The sequence below is a fragment of the Epinephelus fuscoguttatus genome, linkage group LG10 (genome assembly GCF_011397635.1).
Source record: "Epinephelus fuscoguttatus linkage group LG10, E.fuscoguttatus.final_Chr_v1".
In the NCBI taxonomy this organism is placed as follows: domain Eukaryota; kingdom Metazoa; phylum Chordata; class Actinopteri; order Perciformes; family Serranidae; genus Epinephelus; species Epinephelus fuscoguttatus.
In genome coordinates this window covers 29,568,349-29,586,384 of record NC_064761.1, presented here as the reverse complement: position 1 = coordinate 29,586,384, position 18,036 = coordinate 29,568,349, and the positions used below count along the sequence as shown (strand labels likewise).

At 43.0% G+C, this 18,036-nt stretch overlaps 1 protein-coding gene across 1 annotated transcript in view; it reads left to right on the top strand.

Moving 5' to 3' along the window:
- cpamd8 (C3 and PZP like alpha-2-macroglobulin domain containing 8) overlaps positions 1-18,036 on the top strand; it is a 53,105-nt gene that overhangs the window by 21,966 nt on the left and 13,103 nt on the right. The window contains exons 26-37 of the mRNA XM_049587974.1: positions 65-221; positions 1,393-1,569; positions 3,963-4,044; positions 8,655-8,811; positions 9,018-9,092; positions 11,550-11,715; positions 12,361-12,447; positions 12,632-12,768; positions 13,015-13,170; positions 13,979-14,041; positions 16,937-17,211; positions 17,320-17,407. Of these exons, the coding sequence (XP_049443931.1) occupies positions 65-221; positions 1,393-1,569; positions 3,963-4,044; positions 8,655-8,811; positions 9,018-9,092; positions 11,550-11,715; positions 12,361-12,447; positions 12,632-12,768; positions 13,015-13,170; positions 13,979-14,041; positions 16,937-17,211; positions 17,320-17,407 (1,620 nt within the window). The remainder of the gene's footprint in view (positions 1-64; positions 222-1,392; positions 1,570-3,962; positions 4,045-8,654; positions 8,812-9,017; positions 9,093-11,549; positions 11,716-12,360; positions 12,448-12,631; positions 12,769-13,014; positions 13,171-13,978; positions 14,042-16,936; positions 17,212-17,319; positions 17,408-18,036) is intronic.

Genomic DNA, 18,036 nt, shown 5'->3' with positions numbered 1-18,036 from the left:
ATAGACAAGTTGCAGCTATTTAATTTTACAGATAAATCTAAAAATAATTTGCTTGTCCATCCAGGTGCGTCACATTGGCTTCTCAACAGGCTGGGGATCAGTTGGGGAGTTTAAGATCTGGAGGAAAGAAGACTCTGATGAGAACCACAATGAGGCCTTCACTCTGGGGGTCCCACACAACATGGTGCCTGGATCTGAGAGGGCCACAGCATTTATGATCGGTAAATATTTTTTGTGTGATGTGGGCATGCATATAGGTATGATTCTGTGTAAGAAACATTCACTTGTCTGTAACTTCTATTAAACTACATCCAAGCTACGTCCTTAAGCCCAGTTCAGACCAACGATTCGCAACGAGACAAAACCATTTTAGAAAGTTACAGAGAAAAGTTGAGCTTGGCTCAGGCCAGCTGATGGTGTTACCTGCAACTCAGCTGGTCTAATTGCCGGTGGCTGGTTTAGAACGTAAAGCACATCACCTGTTTCAACAGCCAGTCAGCTTGTAGTGAAGTCTGCTGGTCAAGTCAAAATGACCACAGACGGCGTGTTCGCTTGCTGCAGCAGGTGCCCCGTCCCCGCCGAGCCCTCTGTTTCTGTCCTCATGGTGTGAAGGTGTCGGATGGTTGGTCACTACTGCTGCTTGCTGTATGTGCCTATGCCCCCCTCACACACGCACGTTCTCATAGACTGATTAATTGGTGCTGGTTATTTATATTATTGTGGCGTAGTGATTATAAATACAGTCCATCTGATGCTCATTTGTTCATGTTTTTTACCATTTCATCACTACTACAAATGCAGCCGTAGTCATTATCTCACTATCGCTATCCTCATTCATATTTTAAGGGGCTATAAATTATTTTCAAACACAAAATAAGCTTGAAAAGCTGGAAATCCGAACGGGAGCACAGAAAGTTGTTGCATAGAGATGGTATGCCATCTCGTCTAGTTGCGTTGGTGTCAACTGCAGAACGGTGCAATGCAAGTAGTTGCCTGTTTTAACTGGTCTTGTTGCAAATCTCTGGTCTGAACTGGTGACTATGTTGCTCTCACATTACAACTTAAAGCTCATGAACACACTGAAGGCGGAATAATGACCGTCTGAGGAGCATGTGAATGCACCACCTGCCTCAGCTGGCAGAGGTCTGGACTCAAGTCTTAGTTAATCATTCGTCGTTTGTTCATTCAGCACCGTTGCCGCACTACATTACGACATGTTAGGGATTCATGAGCTCTTGGAAAATCAACGGGCTGACCTGGTACATACTGGTACAGACACAAAAAGGAGTCGATAAAAAAGATTTATTTGTTCACTTTCGTTCATCACTATCTTAAAGCCTTTGCTCAGATCAGTGAAAGTTATATGTGTACGTGTGTGTTCACCTGTATCAGGGGACGTGATGGGACCAACTCTTAATAACCTGGACAAGCTGTTGCGGCTGCCCTTTGGATGTGGGGAGCAGAACATGATCCACTTTGCCCCAAACGTCTTTGTTCTCAAGTACCTGCAGAAGACCAGGCAGCTCAGTCCTGAGGTTGAGAATGAAGCAACTGACTACTTGCTGCAAGGTAAAGACACTGCAACCCAAGCACTTTCTGGTTTTCATTACATGTTGCACCTTTAGACAAAACTTGTATTGCAAATTTATACCAGTGGGTTGAAGATGAGCTCCTTACAACGCTTTAAGAATACTCTCTGTTGCTTTCTTTACCTCTTATCCTGTGATTTTTTCTAAGTTTTATATCTTTGGGAAATATGGATTTGAATTTTGTACATTTTACGATTGATTTCTTGTCATTTGGATCTGTCCTTTAATAATATGTTCTTAAGATATTAAGCAAAATCTTTAAAATGTAAGGATATTTATTCGAGGCTGAGTATCAACAGCTCTTACTTTGTACAAACTGTTCTCTTGGACTACTTCTTTTGGACAAACCTGAATCAGCCATCCAACACTTGACACTGAGATAAAGGATCACCTTTGGTACCACAGATTCCACCTGTCTGGGCCGCTGGTGAGATAACTGATGACATGTTTACCTGAAGATGCGCTGCATTCCCAAAATCCTTGCTGACCTACCTCCAATTAGCCAGCAGCTGTTTAAGCAGAGGGAACAGAAGCGTCAATTAAGCTCTAAGAGTGTGCCGTGAATCCCAACAAGTCAAATCCCTCCTGGTCTGACTTTGCCCAAGTGACTTAATGCTGAGCGGAAGGAATGTTTTCTAATTGTTGGCAAGTTGAATGCTGTTGTTGGGTTTTCTGGAAACTGTTGGAGTGAAGTTTACCTTGGATAATGGTTTTTGTTTGTGGAACTGTGGATTTCTCGACGGAAGAGCCTCGGCTTGGCTGGCATTAAATACTCTGGATCACGGATCGGAACATGAAGCCGGACGTCGTTACTCAGAGTTACCCAGACCAATCTTTTCTCCACCTCCTGTGTTTTCTCCACTTACCCTGGCAAAGGGTCACTCACCTTCAGTAACTCTTACTAGACTTTTTCTAGCATGTGATATCAGAGGCAGGCCATGCTGCTGATGGATGTAGAGGAGTTGTGACTCAGAGGAATTGTTAAAGGGACGATTAAGCCCAAAATCAAACATACATATTTTCACTCTTACCTGTAGTGCTATATATTCATCTAGATTGTTTTGGTGTGAGTTGCCAGGTGTTGGAGATAACAACTGTAAAGATGTCTGCCTTCTCATGAATATAGTAGAACTAGATGGCACTCAGCTTGTGGTGCTCAAAGTGCCAAGGAAATACATATGAAAATTCAACAATAATGTCTCAATGTCAAGAAAATCCACAGACCTTGTTGTAAGCAGTTTCATGTAGGAGCTATTTTCTTTCTGTGAAACTACACCCGCTAACCGTATCAACGTGCAAAAGGAAGCGTGCATCTCCTTGTAGCTCACCTAGCAACACTGAGCTAGCTACGTTGCAGCTCAGCCAAGGAGGATGCCATTAACTGATTAATTTACATCTTGTGCTGTCAAGAGCACGAGCCTCTCACTCATAAACACATATTCCCCTCCTTCTTCGCAATGATGTGGTTGGTAGATGTAGTCAGGTAGACAGAAAATAGCTCCTACATGAAACTACTCGCAACAAGGTCTATGGATTATCTTGAGTAACCAAGTCATGATCTCTGGAAAGAGACATTGCCGTTGAGTTTTCCGATGTATTTCCTTGATGCTTTGAGCACCACAAGCCAAGTGCCATCTAGTTCCATTATACTGGAGAGAGGCAGACATCTTAACTCACACCAAATGTATCTCGATTGATAAATAACACTAAAAGTAAGAGGAAAAACATGTATTTTTTTTTTTTTAAATTTCTGGCTGAACTGCCCCTTTAAAATGTGGAAGGAGCCTCAGAATCCCAGAAGAATTACAATGTTTTGAAGTTTTGCGTCATCAAAAGTAGGAAATCAGCTGCTGGGTTGTATGAAGTACAGGAACAAATGTACGATAATATCCATTATAATCAAATATTGTTGGGGTTTTTTTGTGCACTGCATAAAAATACTGAAAGAATGACCCAAGAGCATTTCATGGTCAGGAAAATACCACACGTTGAAGTGGTGCTTTTGCCAGTCTTTGCACCACCTTTAAAACATCGCCCAGAGTTCAGTCTCACCTCGTTGCTCCTCATTTCCTGCCTGAACTTCAAAGATCACATGATGAAAGAAGAATCAGGACTTAACACCCTGACACGTTTCTAGAACATTAAATACAATTAACTTTAAAATCTGTTTACTCGTATTATACGAGATCACCTCTTACAGTTAGTGAACATTACATACAGTATGTGAGGATCATATGAAATGCTTTGAGGGCAGCTTGAAGAGACTTGACAGGCTCTGATAGCCTGAAAGCATGTAAATAATTTTGGTAATTTTCCAGTAATTTTGAGGAACTATCTTGCTAAAAGTGGTCTCCATTCTTTATTCTTACCCAGGCTATCAGAGACAACTGACCTACAAACGGCAGGATGGATCCTACAGTGCTTTCGGAGAGAGGGATTCCTCTGGCAGTATGTGGTAAGTCATTGTAGGTGTAGCTGTTGAAGTTTACACAACTCATACCACCCGATCTATGCTTAGCTCTAGCCACATTCTTCAGCTTTAACTGGGACATAGGTTTCTGGCCAAAGCAATGAAGCTTTTATCAGCATCTCAGAACACTGTGCTCAAATTAATCCATTCCTGTTGATGTGTTGAAATCATCGGTTAGTTTTTCCTCTGAGTGTTTATTTCATGTTTACACTCCCCGGGGGCAGGCAGGCAGGCACGACCACCTCATGATATTTATAAAACTGAAATCAATGCTCTCAATGGGGAGCTCCACTGCTTGCATTTTGAGGCCCACGCACATTGTGCATACCTCTGGCTGATTTATGAGCTGAGGTGGGTATTATGATATTTAATAGAGCTAGCGCAGTGAAACAGCAGGTTACATAAACAACGGAGAATCATAAACAAACTGCATAATTGGATCCCTGAGGTAGGCGAAGCTGTCAAGATTTATTTGCAGTTAATCAGGGTTCATATCCGTGGCACTGAGTGGACCCATGCTGCTTTGGCCCCGCTGACGAGCCCTTAATGCCACTATTGGAGACAGTCTTATAAGTTGTCTGGAGCCACTTCACCAAATGGCTCTCTACCTTTTTTTTTGACATGGCTTAGAAAATAGGAGCAGAGCATGCCTTTTAATGACTCACTACCTGGGTGTAATTGGTAACATTAAACTGCTGTGGAAAGCTTGAACTCTTCCCGTGATGACTGTGAGAGGATATGAGGATGTAACAAGCAGCGGTTTGGAGTTTTCCTTGGCCGCCCAGGGCTACAAGTGTGGGTTGTGTGGGCACAACTCAGATGGTGAACCTTGAGTAAACCTGCATCAGACACTTTATGAATCCATCAACAACACGCTCGCATCCAAAACAAGCCCGGCTTTTGTTTTGGTTCCAGAGTTCACGAGTGGAGCAGTGCATTTACTGCCTGCTTAAAAGGAGCTGTAATGCAGTGTTAATGTATTCCAGCTTGTAAAAATGTATCGAAGTGGAAATTGACAGGATCTAATGAAAAGATTGAACATAATGACAAGGGCTGGCAGTAATGGTTTGGTGTGCAGCGCTGGCCATCTCTGGTGCCAAGGCTGTTAACACTGCACAGAGTGGGCTGAAAGTTCACTGACTTAATGTAATTCAGAGGCAGGGAGACACTGACGAGGAACGATGAGGCTGATGGATTGTGTTTTTAACCCCTTCTTGCTTTTCACATTGAGTGAGAACTACCTGCTGTTTTGCAAATACGCCTTTGGAGGTTGTAATGTGTCTTTCCATCTTTTTTTTATTATTACAACACACACAGAACATCCCATCCCCATATCCTCATTGTATACCTCAGCCCTATTGCCTCCACACTTTCTCACAAACCCAGTTAAAATGACATTTTTCTTACAAAGAAACCCCTCAAGCATCCGCACGTTCTTCCTGACAGAAAACTGAAGTCATAGCTAACCTAAAAAAATGCTTTTAACAAACTTGTCAAAAGTTCGCTCCCTCCTTCTATAATTATTGTTAACAGTGGGACACTTCTTTTTCTTTTTTTTTTCATTTTCGTCTGACAGTCTCAGTCCTTGGCTCTACATGTTGAGGCTGGCATGGCATTTCTGTCTGCCCAAAGACGGATCTGACAGCGTTAGCGGGGTTGGGGGGCTGAATACCAGAGATTGAAAGAACTGATATCTGCTGCTGTATTAACTCAATATCTGTTTCCAGTCCTGTGCCAAGATGGCAGGCCAGCCTTTCTTTCTTTCTCTTGCTATAGCTTGGCTATACAGCTGTTGCAGAAATGTATGTGTCAAAAAAATGCCATCTATACTGGTATGGTCACCAAATATTAAGTCATGTGGGCTTGTCACAAAGCTGTAATCACAGACAGCCTGAAAAGGTCATCTTTGGAATTGAAAATCTAGAAATATCCACCAAAAGATAATGGAGACTTGATCATCCAAAGGCAGACATTTGCTACAGGTTTCCTGCGGATCCTGAAAAAGGCTGAAAAATAAGGCCTGAGTAGGTATTAATATATTTTAAACCAGTGATTCCCAGCTGGTCCAGCCACAGGGTCCAGATTTGGACTTTGTCATTAGTTCAAGGTCCACACAGTCTGATATATTCAGCATCATACTTGAGTCTGGCCATCTTGTCAAGTTAGTTTGCTGTCACTGTCAGGTAGCTGTCCGTTAGTCACCAACTCTACAGCAGGAAACAGCACTTCAAAATGAAAGCTCTATGCTGTTTTTTTTACAAACTTGAGTCTTTCGTGGTTCACTTGCAGTCCATTCAGAAATGACCCAAGACCCACTTTTGGACCGCGACCCACTAGTGGGGAACCTCTGTTTTAAACAATTCTTCAAAAGTCTTAAAAATGCTCAGAAATGGGAAGTAGGATTTTATGAACCTTTTTTTGTGACGATGCATTGTAAAATCTTAAAATATTTGGTTATGTCTTTTTTATTTTAAAAAAATTATTTACCATTACCATTAAGATCAGGATGGCTGAACCAACAACACTTATACTTTATTTCTTGCTGAGATGCTTGGAGCAGACTGTCTGCTAGCTAGCTGTAACTGTACCCTGGAAGACACAGGAAAGTGCAAATTCAATGAAAATTGGCTGTTAAACCAAGATTTTGTAGCATGGCTGACACTGGCAATGCATACAAGGCTCTCTATTTTTTGATCAAAGTTTTTCAAATTCAGCACGATGGAAATCAAGGCAGTGAAACCCCACTTGTGGAGTGAGAAACAAAAAAATCGCCAAGAAAACTCGCTGACAAGTATTTCCAAGTTCTGTTTTATGTATTATCATGAACGTTTGGGCAAAATTGTCCCTAACCCTAAGTAATTGATGTTGGTTCAAAATTGGTCTTAAATTTCTTTCTTAGTGGCATTAAGAAGTCTTAAAAGGTCTTTAATCTAACTTGCCTTAAGGGTTAGAAACCCTGTGTTAGCATTTTACTGGTGTCTTGATGTAATTTTCCAGTTTGGTTGCAACAGTAGCAGCGATAGCACCTAATCTAATCAGCATCATTAGCACCATCATTTCAGATTCATCATCCTTAAGGCAGCTATACCCTTACCCCAAACCCCTGTTGGTATAATCCACTTTAATCTAAGTTTAAGTGATACACCTCTGGATGCTTTCTAAAACAAGACAACAGCAACATTTTTAGTAGTTGAGGGTAAAAAAAAAACTAAAGCAGGATTGGGGAATACTACAAGTCCAACTCATAACATTCCCCTTTAAGCTTGTCAACCTCGGCTTTATCATGGAGCACTCCCATCTATTGTCTTCTATTGACCCTCAGATCTACCCTTTGAAGTACGGAGCTGGATAAGGGCAGCTCAGAAAGGGAATTTGGAAATCAGAAAACAGGAGAAAGAATAAGGAAGGGGGAGAAGGGGGAGAGCGTGACCCCGGCCAAGGGCCAAGTGGTGGAAGTGAGCATGTCTAGTGCTTCCTTCCTTCCCCAAACTAAATCATATTTACACTCTCCAGTACCTTTCCCTGGGGCCCGACATTTAAAGCCAGTGACACAATATTACTTAACATTATAAAAATTCCAGCAGGCTTGTGGCTTCATCCCTCGTTTTGTCTCTGGGGAGGAATAACATCCAGGTTCCAGCCAGGGAAGATTTAGTGTTTCGCTTTATGAGAGCAAAGTTCTTTTTTTCCTACTCATCTCCCCTGGTGCTCTTTCTTGGATAGTGCTCTCACTTATGAGTTGTGAGCACTACTAAAAACTAGAGCACAACCTGTTTGTTTATTTCCTTATTTCCATCTTGGGTTTCTGTCTTTTAATGGTAAGCAGCTTGCCTCATCCTATAAGTCAGTCGTGGTCAGGGGTGCTGTAATGGAATGTCTTGCTGTCACTGAGGCGTTGTTGGCCAGAGACTGCAGCTTTCGACCACTACCGGGAGGTCTGTTGTTTATGGATGAGTGTGTGTTTATTAGCTCAGCCGTGTCCCCCAGGGCTGACCTTGGCCTTTCTCTGTGGTTCCCCTGGTCCTTCTCCACCATGGCCCACTAAAACCATGGCCCATAAATTTCCAGTTGCACTCCCAGGCCAGCCAGATTCACAACCTTCGTCCCTGGGATCCGTGTTTGTATAAGTTGCGGAATGCTTTTGGGGAATCTCCAGCAATACATGCAGAAAGACACTTGATTGGCCTGTGTGAGATTTCACATTCTCAAGAGCACAGCTGCCGCATCCTGTAGTGATGATCAAACCCCGCCGCACCCATCTGCTCCCCTCCTCACTTCCTTTCTTTTTTCCATTTCCTCAGATCCGTCTATACATACCAGTCCCTCTATCTTTGACAAAAACATCCCTCCATCTACAGTCTCCTCTATCAGCCCCCCTCCTCCGCTGCTGACAGATTGAAAGACTGTGACCGGTTGGAAAACTTCTCACTCTGTTGAAAAAGTGATTGCAGTCAAACTCTTGATCGTTTTTTGGGGGGGGATTTGTCAGCACATGTTTGAAAGGATCGCAGATATATCTCCTCTCTTATCTTCTCCCCCTCACCCGTCTTTATTTGTCCCCCCCCTCCCTCCACCTCCATCTCTTCTTCCTCTAGGTTGACAGCGTTTGTGCTGAAGTCCTTTGCTCAGTCTCGGGGTTTCATCTTCATTGACCCCGAGGAGCTTCGTGCAGCCAAGTCTTGGCTCATCAAACATCAGCGAGATGACGGCTCCTTTCCTGCCATGGGACGCATCCTCAACAAAGACCTGCAGGTAGGCTTGTGTCTCAGTGGAGGTGGGGGTGGGTCTAAAATCAGAAACAGCAGTAACATTTTGAAACTCAATACCAACCTCATAGCTGCCCCAGAATTTATATTATTTAATGGTTTGAATTATTACTCCTCAGAGTTTTTTTAGATTTACATTATGAAGGTCTCTACTGTGTTTAATTAACTAAAAGCTAATGCTTTTGTCCACAGGGAGGGATCCATGGGAAGATCTCACTTACAGCATATGTGGTAGCAGCTCTCTTGGAGACAGGGATAACCACAGAGGTAAGCAGCCCAACAAAATAACATCTTACTGCAGTCTTTGTCTCTCCATCACAGCCACTGCTTAATGTTGAGCTAAACAGTGTATTCAGTATAAATGTAACAGTGTAAATGTATTCATGATGTCAGCGGGTTGAAAGGAGCACGTCTTTTAATCAAAACTCTACCTGTCCCACTTGAACAACTCACTCTCATAGCCCTTCCTACCAGCCTGCTGTAAATTTAAGTACAGGTCGTGTGTGGACATATCGCTGCATTCCTGATAGTTGTGAAGATGGATGTGCTGGCAGTCAGCCTTCTCATGTTTGTTATGCCCCACTGCCGCTAATCTAATATCTAATCACATTTTGGACTACATCAAAAGATTTAGGCTGACGTGCAGAGACAATTAAGTTCCGTGAAAGACACCTCGGTTGCATTCCTCCGTATCTCCTGTCTGCCTCTTCCCTTGTTGCCCTACTTTTCTCTCTGTTTTTGGCCTGATTTTTCTTTACTCCTTCACTAATAGCCATCCTCAACAATTAACATCAGCAGCATATGTGCTGTTCAGTCACTTAAAGACGTGGGAAAAGGAAGAGTTACAGCATAATTTATGGTGAAATCCTCCTCAGCATGTGTTGCATACTCTGGCAATATAAAAAGCCTCCAAACCTCTGATTGTTTTTGTCTTTGCTCTCCATTTGTCCACATAGTTGACTCTTTATTTAGCATTTCCTCCCTCTGGCTCTCCTCCATCCATCTGTCTCTCCCCCTTTCCTCTGCTATCTATCCCAAAGGGCTTCTTCTGAGAGTCTGTCCTTTTACAACTGATAAAAACTGAAAAGGTATCCTTCACATCAAAGCAGAACCTTCAACCCCCCTCCAATTTCACTTAATTAAAAGATGACTGCTGCAATTACAGTGAGTGGCTCTGGAGACCTATCATCTCAGGGATGAGAGGGAAGGTCACATCTGCATGAGATGAAAGTCAACGCTCAACTTTTTAATGGCCAAAATGAATGTTTATTCAATAACTGCAACCAAGTGGAGGAGGAGGTTGTGAGTTTGCACAGGGCAGCCTCTAAACAGTTGAGCAGAGAGATGATGGTGATGGTGATGATGATTGTGTTTGTGTGTGCATACGTGTGTATGTGCGTGCGTGTATGTAAAAGGTATGCCAAAGGTCACGTCATGTAAGAGTCATATCTGATGATCCCCTGTGCAGAGAATACAAAATAGAATAAAAGAAAGTCAGTGCTGTAGAAAATTAAATGGACACTGTGTCTTCTAATGTACTTGCAATAAACTATAGACTATGGAGTGCTTATTTTTGACTGTTATTGTACAGCAAATTAATGTACTTTTTCATTTTTTTTAATGTATTTTTACAATTTTAAAGTTGAAAACTTTACAAATACTGAGTACAAAAGATTTTCCAAAGATTGTATTACTTTAAATATTTGTTTTGTAAACTGTCGTGAGCCATGACACCATCATTCTCGATTTTCATTTCAGTCAGAAACACTTTAGTCAAAGAAAACTTAATTGCAGTATTATATTTGGTGGTATGGCTCTGTTCTGGGACCTCTCTGCCTTTCTTCAGGCCTATGCAGAAAGCCTCTTCCGCGTTCCTACGTGGAAAGCCTAGGGTAAAGAGAGCACGCCTCTCTGCCCTTCCACGTGCAAACGAGGAAAGCCTGAGGCAGAGAGAGCAAAACTCCCTGCCCTTCCATGCGCCTACATGGAAAGCCGGAGGCAGAGAGAGCAGCAGCAAAGCAGCATAAATGACAGACAGAAATGACACTGATAAGTCAGACACAGCATGAAAAGGAGGAGCTGGGGTGGAAGTGGGTTTCAAAGCAGCTTGCAGAGGAAGCAGCAACAGTAGGCAGGCCAGAGCAGTTTAAATAGGGCACCCTGAATGAGATTCACCAATTGGCTGCATAGAAAGGAATCATGTGATCTATCAGCTGACTCCCTTTTATCAATCAGCTGCTCCATCAGTTGATCGGGCTGTTTGAGATCAGCTGATGTAGCTGGGATGTGAGCTGAGCTTGACTTGTGTCCTGCCTGAACGTATGCAATGCTTAGTTCTTAGCAGCTGAGAGTCACTTCTTTATTTTACTTGTATCTTGCATTGCTAGACAGCTTCTATCAACACTGCAATCAAAGATCCTGAATAAAAACCATGCAGTTATATGTATTTATATATTTTGGCACCTCCATAATCAAGCAAACTGTAAGTTAGATATTAAATGATGCTTTATGATTTTAACCAAAACAGGAAAGAAATATACTCAGAACAGCATTTTTTACTCTGGCTGACAGATTTATAGTTTTAAACAGCAGGTTATCAACAGTTGGAGAAGAATTATACTAAACTCAAAAAATTCAAACACCAATTCCACCTCTGCCATGTCTTGTAAGCTGTTGACACATGTTTACTTATGTTTGTTTCATGCTCTGTCCTGACTGCTCCAGGAAGAGAAGGTGGCAGTGGCCAAAGCCAAAGATTTCCTGGAGAGCAACACCTACTCTGCAGATGACCCATATACCACAGCCCTCTCCGCATACGCCTTGGCTCTGCTGCGCAGTCCTTACGCCCCGCTGGCCCTGCGCCGCCTCAACCACATGGCCATCACACAAGGTACTGCCACACTCATCAGTCACTGGAGGTTCATTCATTCAGAACTTTAGTAACCTGCACAACAGATGTATCACCAGGTGACAAGCAAAAGACCAGATGTTGAATGAACGTGTTCTGTAACAACAAGATTAATGCACCAAAAAAATCACAGTGAGGAAAAATTGAAGTGTAGAAATATATGGCTTATTTCTCTGAATCCGTGCAGCAGCACAAAACTGTCACAGATTTACAGTTGAAGCGTCTTGCCCCGAGACTGCTTACAGTTTGAACACATTCAGACACAATATATGGACAGACTCAACTGTGAATGGAGCTGCTGTAGTGCTCAGCAGTAGCCCCGTCCACTCCTCCCTTTCCCCCTCTGTCTCTTATCTCACTGTTGGTTTCCTTTGGCCATTTCCCTCTCTTCCTCTTGACTGAAACTTTCTGCAAGTTTTGGCAGATTCAACAGAGTTTAGTGGAACACAAAAATGTCCGTACTCGATCACAATAATTGTATTCCCCAAGTACAATGAAGGCACAGGGCTTGGTTGCATAGTTGCTGAAAGATTCAGACAATTAGGATATTGATACAATGAGTCATATGATACAGGATGCCCTCTCTGTGCTCTCTCCGTCTTTATCTCACTTTGTTTGTCTTTGCAGATGGACTCACCCATTGGAGTCTGACTGGCAGCACTATGACAGATGAGGACACGTTCATGGGCTTCAGCGACGGCCTTTCACAGTCAGGTATAATTACTTTAACGCTACCCTCCTAGTGGAAATATAGGAGCCAGGACTGTTGGTTACATTAGTATTAGCCGTGCTTGCTTTCTTTCATCCTCTTGGCCAAACACTGATGTGATACTGTCTGATTCCCCAATAAAATAAAATGCAGAATGCACATAAGAATCTAATTTTTGTTTGTTTCCAGTGGTATCAGCAGAGGTGGAGATGACAGCGTATGGTCTTCTGACCTACACCCTCCTCGGGGATGTGGCTTCTGCCCTGCCTGTGGTCAAATGGCTCTCCCAGCAGAGGAATGCCCTGGGCGGCTTCTCATCCACACAGGTAGCCCTGTTTCTCTGGTTTCCCTTTGTGTTTGGTTCAGCCACTTGTAGCAACATCATTACATGATTAAACAGTTGTTTTATGTGCAGTTTCCCCTTTGTTCGAAACATATTAACATACAAAAGAAATGACAATTAAAGTACTCCTTATCAGTTTACCTTTTTTTGATAACGCAGCATCACTGAAAATTAGCTAGATGAGCAAATTAGCAAGACTGAAGTAGTTTTTTCTTCAACCCCTGTGCAGGACACGTGTGTAGCTCTGCAGGCTCTGTCAGAGTATGCTATCCTGTCCTATGTAGGAGGGGTCAACCTCACAATCTCTCTGGCCTCCACTAACCTCGACTTCCAGGAGACCTTTGAACTCAACAGGGACAACCAGAAACTCCTTCAGAGTGCCAAGGTAACCACATCTACAGAAACAGTGAACCATGTAACAGTTTCTTTAAGGCAAGCATGCCCCTCTGTGTTTTTGTGTGCAGATTTTGCATGACAAACGATTCACTATGCTGCTGCCTTTAGATTGTTTGTCCAGGTTGACAGTGCTTTATCAGCATTAATTGTGCAGAAAAAACACCATTAATGATTGCCAGCACTTCAGAGGTGGCATTTCCTCTAAGAGAAATCCCACTGCTTTAATTCAGTGTAAAACTTTTCCCACTTTATTACAGTGATTGATGAGCACCAGAGCCACATTCTGGCATTAAACATTAATCTCTATTTCTATGTCCGGCTGTTTAGTAGCCAGGACCCTTTCACACTGCCAAACCAAACCAGGCTGAACTGGACTGGATTTCCCAGAAGCACCTTGTTGGTCTGTTGATTTTATAACTCTGTTTTATTGGCCTGTTTGCCCACACATTGCAAATTTGACAGTGTGGGCACGCACCACCTTGGCCAGGGCGCTGTGGCGTCAGGTCAGCGCTGCTGTGTGTATGTGTGTGTGTGCAAAAGTGCTCCATAAGACAGCCAGAGTGGTTCAGGTAAGAGTGCAGTACATTCTCTCTGCCGGGCATGTTCCTCTGCTGTGATTAGTGGTGTCAGCTTAATTGGGGGCAATTAAGGCCTGCTGGTTAGTAGCCAGGGAACCACCAGTGGCAGCGCAGCAGCCTACAGCATTCATTCCCTTGATAAATGACTCATTCACCTCTCCCTGCCCCCTCTGACTCTCTTTGTTTCTCTTCTTTCTTCTGTCTCTCCCTCTTTTTCAGATCCCCAGTATCCCCACAGGGCTTTTTGTCAGCGCTAAAGGAGAGGGCTGCTGTCTCATGCAGGTATTGTAGAACTCTCACACAAGCACATTTCCTTTCTTGAACATTGTCCAAAAGGGAACTGAAATGCTTACTTCATCGGCTCACAGCGAGAATCTGACGGCACAGGAGAGTCAGTTGCCGTCGTCACATAAATGCCCAAATTCCTGACTTTAAATTGGAGTAATCTGGTAGCATTTAGCCGGTTGTTTTGGAATGTGTTGATCATTCCCGTTGATTCCTGTGGTCCCCTGGACAGGATGCTGTTTACTTCCTACCTTGTCAATGACAAACAAAAACCCCTTTTATAAACAGAGCCATTCAGTCATTTTTCCTCTTCGCTGGAAGATTTTCTGTCCTCTCGTCTTATCACCCTTGTTTAAATGTTTGTCTGCAAACAAGGCATAAATAAAAAAGCATGAGTCAAATATGTTTACAGTCCCGTTTTCGGTAGCCTGTATGTGAGATATGACTTGACTGGACTGAGGCAGAGCCAGCTACAGCAGCGGATGTTGTGCTCTGCTGTACAGTGCCTGAAACGTCTTCCGACACAGTCTCGTCTGCAGGTTTCTTACACACACAAACACACAACTTCTCTCCTCACACCTCTCTCCCTCTCTACTTTCCCCTCCATCCACACCTCTCTGCGCGTCAACACACTCCTCTGACAGCCCCTCAGGCCAGCAGCACCTGGACTCTAATGAAATACAAGAGCGGGGCAATCAAAGAGACCTGCCTGTGTGTGTTTGTACACATACTGTATGTGATGAGTTTATGTCTTGTGCCTCAGGATTGTTTTTTAGTAGCTTTGTGAAGGTCTCAAATCAGACTGGATGATTTATTCCGAATGTGTACAGTTCTGGGAATAATAATCATCTGTGAAATTAATAAGAGCGTCAAAGCAGTGAGTTGTCCTCAGGCTGAAATAGTAGTCTTCTGAAAGCATGTCTTGTGTCCAGTGAATATGATTTGTGGTTTATGCTTTCAAGTCTTGCCTAAGTCTTTTTTTTCCTGACTTTCTAGTTTTTTCAAGGCCGGAGGTCTTAAATATTTGAACTCTTAAGTCGTTAGTTTCCAATTGATGATGCCAAAACATATTAATTTTGTTTCTTCATACAACTTTTTTAAAATAGCTGCCTCAGACACATACCAAGTATTTGGCAAACAAATGAGAACCTGCTTTGATAGCAGACATAATGACAAACTATCAGCTGATCTGACGTACCGTATGTCTCTAGATTAGCACAGCACAATTCCTCTGCTTGTTATTGGTCATATCCTCATATAAAAAAGTAAAGCCTGCAACCAAAATAGGGTGGAAAATTGGATATAGTAGCTCAAGACCTAATGCAGTAATCACATAGGGAAATATTAACTTAGCAAGACGACACGAGCAGTCCTGTTAGGCTATATTTAATGCACATCTGGGCACCATGAATGTCTGTACAAACTTTAAAGGTCCAGTATGTAGCATTTAGGGGCATGTATTTGCAGGATAATATTCATAACTATGTTTTCAATAGTTTCTTATCACCTGAAAATAAGACCTGTTTTTGTAAACTTGAGCCTTTTATATCTACAAACGGAATATGTCCTCTACCACGAGTCCTCTATATTACTCTATAGTTGCCCACAACGGAAAAATAAAGCGCTGACTCTAAATAGGACCATTTGCCTTTTTTGCGTCAGCAACCATTAATTCTCCTACACACTTGGCACACAGAGGAAGTTTCGGTTCTGCAAACTCATCACTAGATGCCACTAAATCCTGCTCAATGGACCTTTAATAACAATTCATCCAAATGAGACATTTCACTAGCTAAACTAAGCCAAGACAAAAACGCTAATCTGCTAGTGGTGCTAATGGAATCAGCAAAGTCACTAGGCTTCATCCTCTGGGGACCACGACTTTCTGTACAAAAGGCAGCCTGTCAAATAGTTGTTGCAATATTTTAGATTGGACAAAAATGCTGGAGCAACAGAACAACTGTGCCATCCCTACAGCCATGTCACTGGCATAGCTAGCGTAGCATTACAATGCAGGGACTAAACAAGAGCTAGCTCAAATTTCAGGTCACATAGATTAAAATCAAGTAGTTCACAATCATAGTTCACAATTTGGTCATCAGTTCCCTAGACTGGTCGGATAATTCAACTCATAGTGTTTCAAATTCATTGCCGATGTGTGTATAAAGATGTGAGATTTTTTTTCAGTGGGAATCTGTGCTAATTTGTTGCGAAAACTCCTCCAAATATTCATTAGAATTATCTTCAGCAGTACTGATAGCTGCGTTGTCCAAATTGCAAGTTGAATTAGCCATGCAGGTGTTGCGTTCAAGTCTGCTTCCCTGTCGAATAGTGTTTCCGTCCTGTCAAAGTGCATGGCGCCTCCCCTCCTGGCTATGTAAAGGAAAAGTTTGGTTCATATTTAGTTAAGGGGTCCTCGACACAACGCTGGCATGTCAGGTACTGTAAAACAAATTACACGAATGTCATTAATTGTCGCGAGAATAAATGACGCTCATGTTCATTAGTTGCAAAAGGGTATGTTCAGTTCACCATTCAACAAAAACATGAGCACGTTAAGTGAACACGCTCTTTAGCACCTTCATACACATCACTGGATTTTAAACCACAAAGCAGCCAAGACAGTGAAAGTAAATGTCACTTTAGCAGGAATAGGCCAGTCCAGTATTTGTGAAAGGACTTATTAATATCGATCTGTCTGTCAAAGTGATATATGTGGTGAAGTGTTTATGGAAAAAACTATTCATAGCTGGGTGCCATGCTTAAAAAGCCAGGGCATCATTTTGTTTCCTTTCGATCCAGTCAGACTGCTCTATCTGAGCATTTAAGTCTCTGTTTCATTGGTATCCTGTTTTAAATACTGCATTCCCACTGCTCTCTGCGTGTCTGCAGATTGATGTCTCTTACAACCTACCTGACCCAGTGTCCAAGCCAGCCTTCCAGCTCAAGGTGGACCTGAAAGAGCCTTTTCAGGAGCGACACCTGCAGTCCCCCTCTTCCTCCTCCTCCTCCCCCTCGTCTCCCCGCCATCCTTCCTCACGCTCTCGGAGCCGTGCTGACAACCGCTCCGAGCTTAACCGGAAGCGGCGGGCACCCATCGATGATGACGACCCAGCAGCCCACCAGGACAAAATGGACTTCCACATCTCCTTAGAAGTCTGTGCCAGGTAGAACACACACACTGCATACAAGTAAATAAATTGGCCTTGCATGTGTACACATCTCTTCTTCTAACAACCCCGCCTTTTCATCCTGAACCTTGGCTCTGTGTGTAGGTGGCTTCATTCAGGATCATCCAACATGGCTGTCATAGAAGTTCCTATGATTTCCGGTTTCCGAGCAGACGTTGAAAGTCTAGAGAGGGTACGTAAGCACGTTAATACACATGCACACACTTTGCTAAAGGATTAGACCCGTAGACGCTCATTGGCCAATGTCATAGTGGCTCACATATTGCCAGACAGGCAGGGTCAGTAGTCAGGTAAGTGCCCAAACTGAGAGGGCAGGTGGAAATGGAGACGGATGTGTCCACATCTGGAGACCATTTGACGTGAAAAAGCAGTATGTACTGGAATTCATCTGACTCCTCCAGTTTCCTTTGCAAACCCCAACCTCATGAATACACATTCACACCCACACAGGACGCATCCCTTACCATGCACGCATAAACAAACACACACATACTTTTGATATGGATATTTCTCCAGTGGTAGAGTGGAGGGAGTAAATATTTGTCGGAGCAGGAAGGAGTCTAATGATTACCTGTCATAATCTTCCTTTTAAGAAGTTGGACAGAACAGCTCCTGAAGACAAATGAGACAGGCGCTCTAAGTGCAGCGTGTTACTCACATGTGTCTCCATGTGTTGTATGTGTCATAGGCAAGGGAAGGATCATTAAGGTGAGGGTCCTTTTTATGGTGTTTTTTTTTAGGAAAAACCAGCCAGCTCAGACCCCGTGGAGTTACAATGTCTCAGGGGTCAGAGGCCACCGG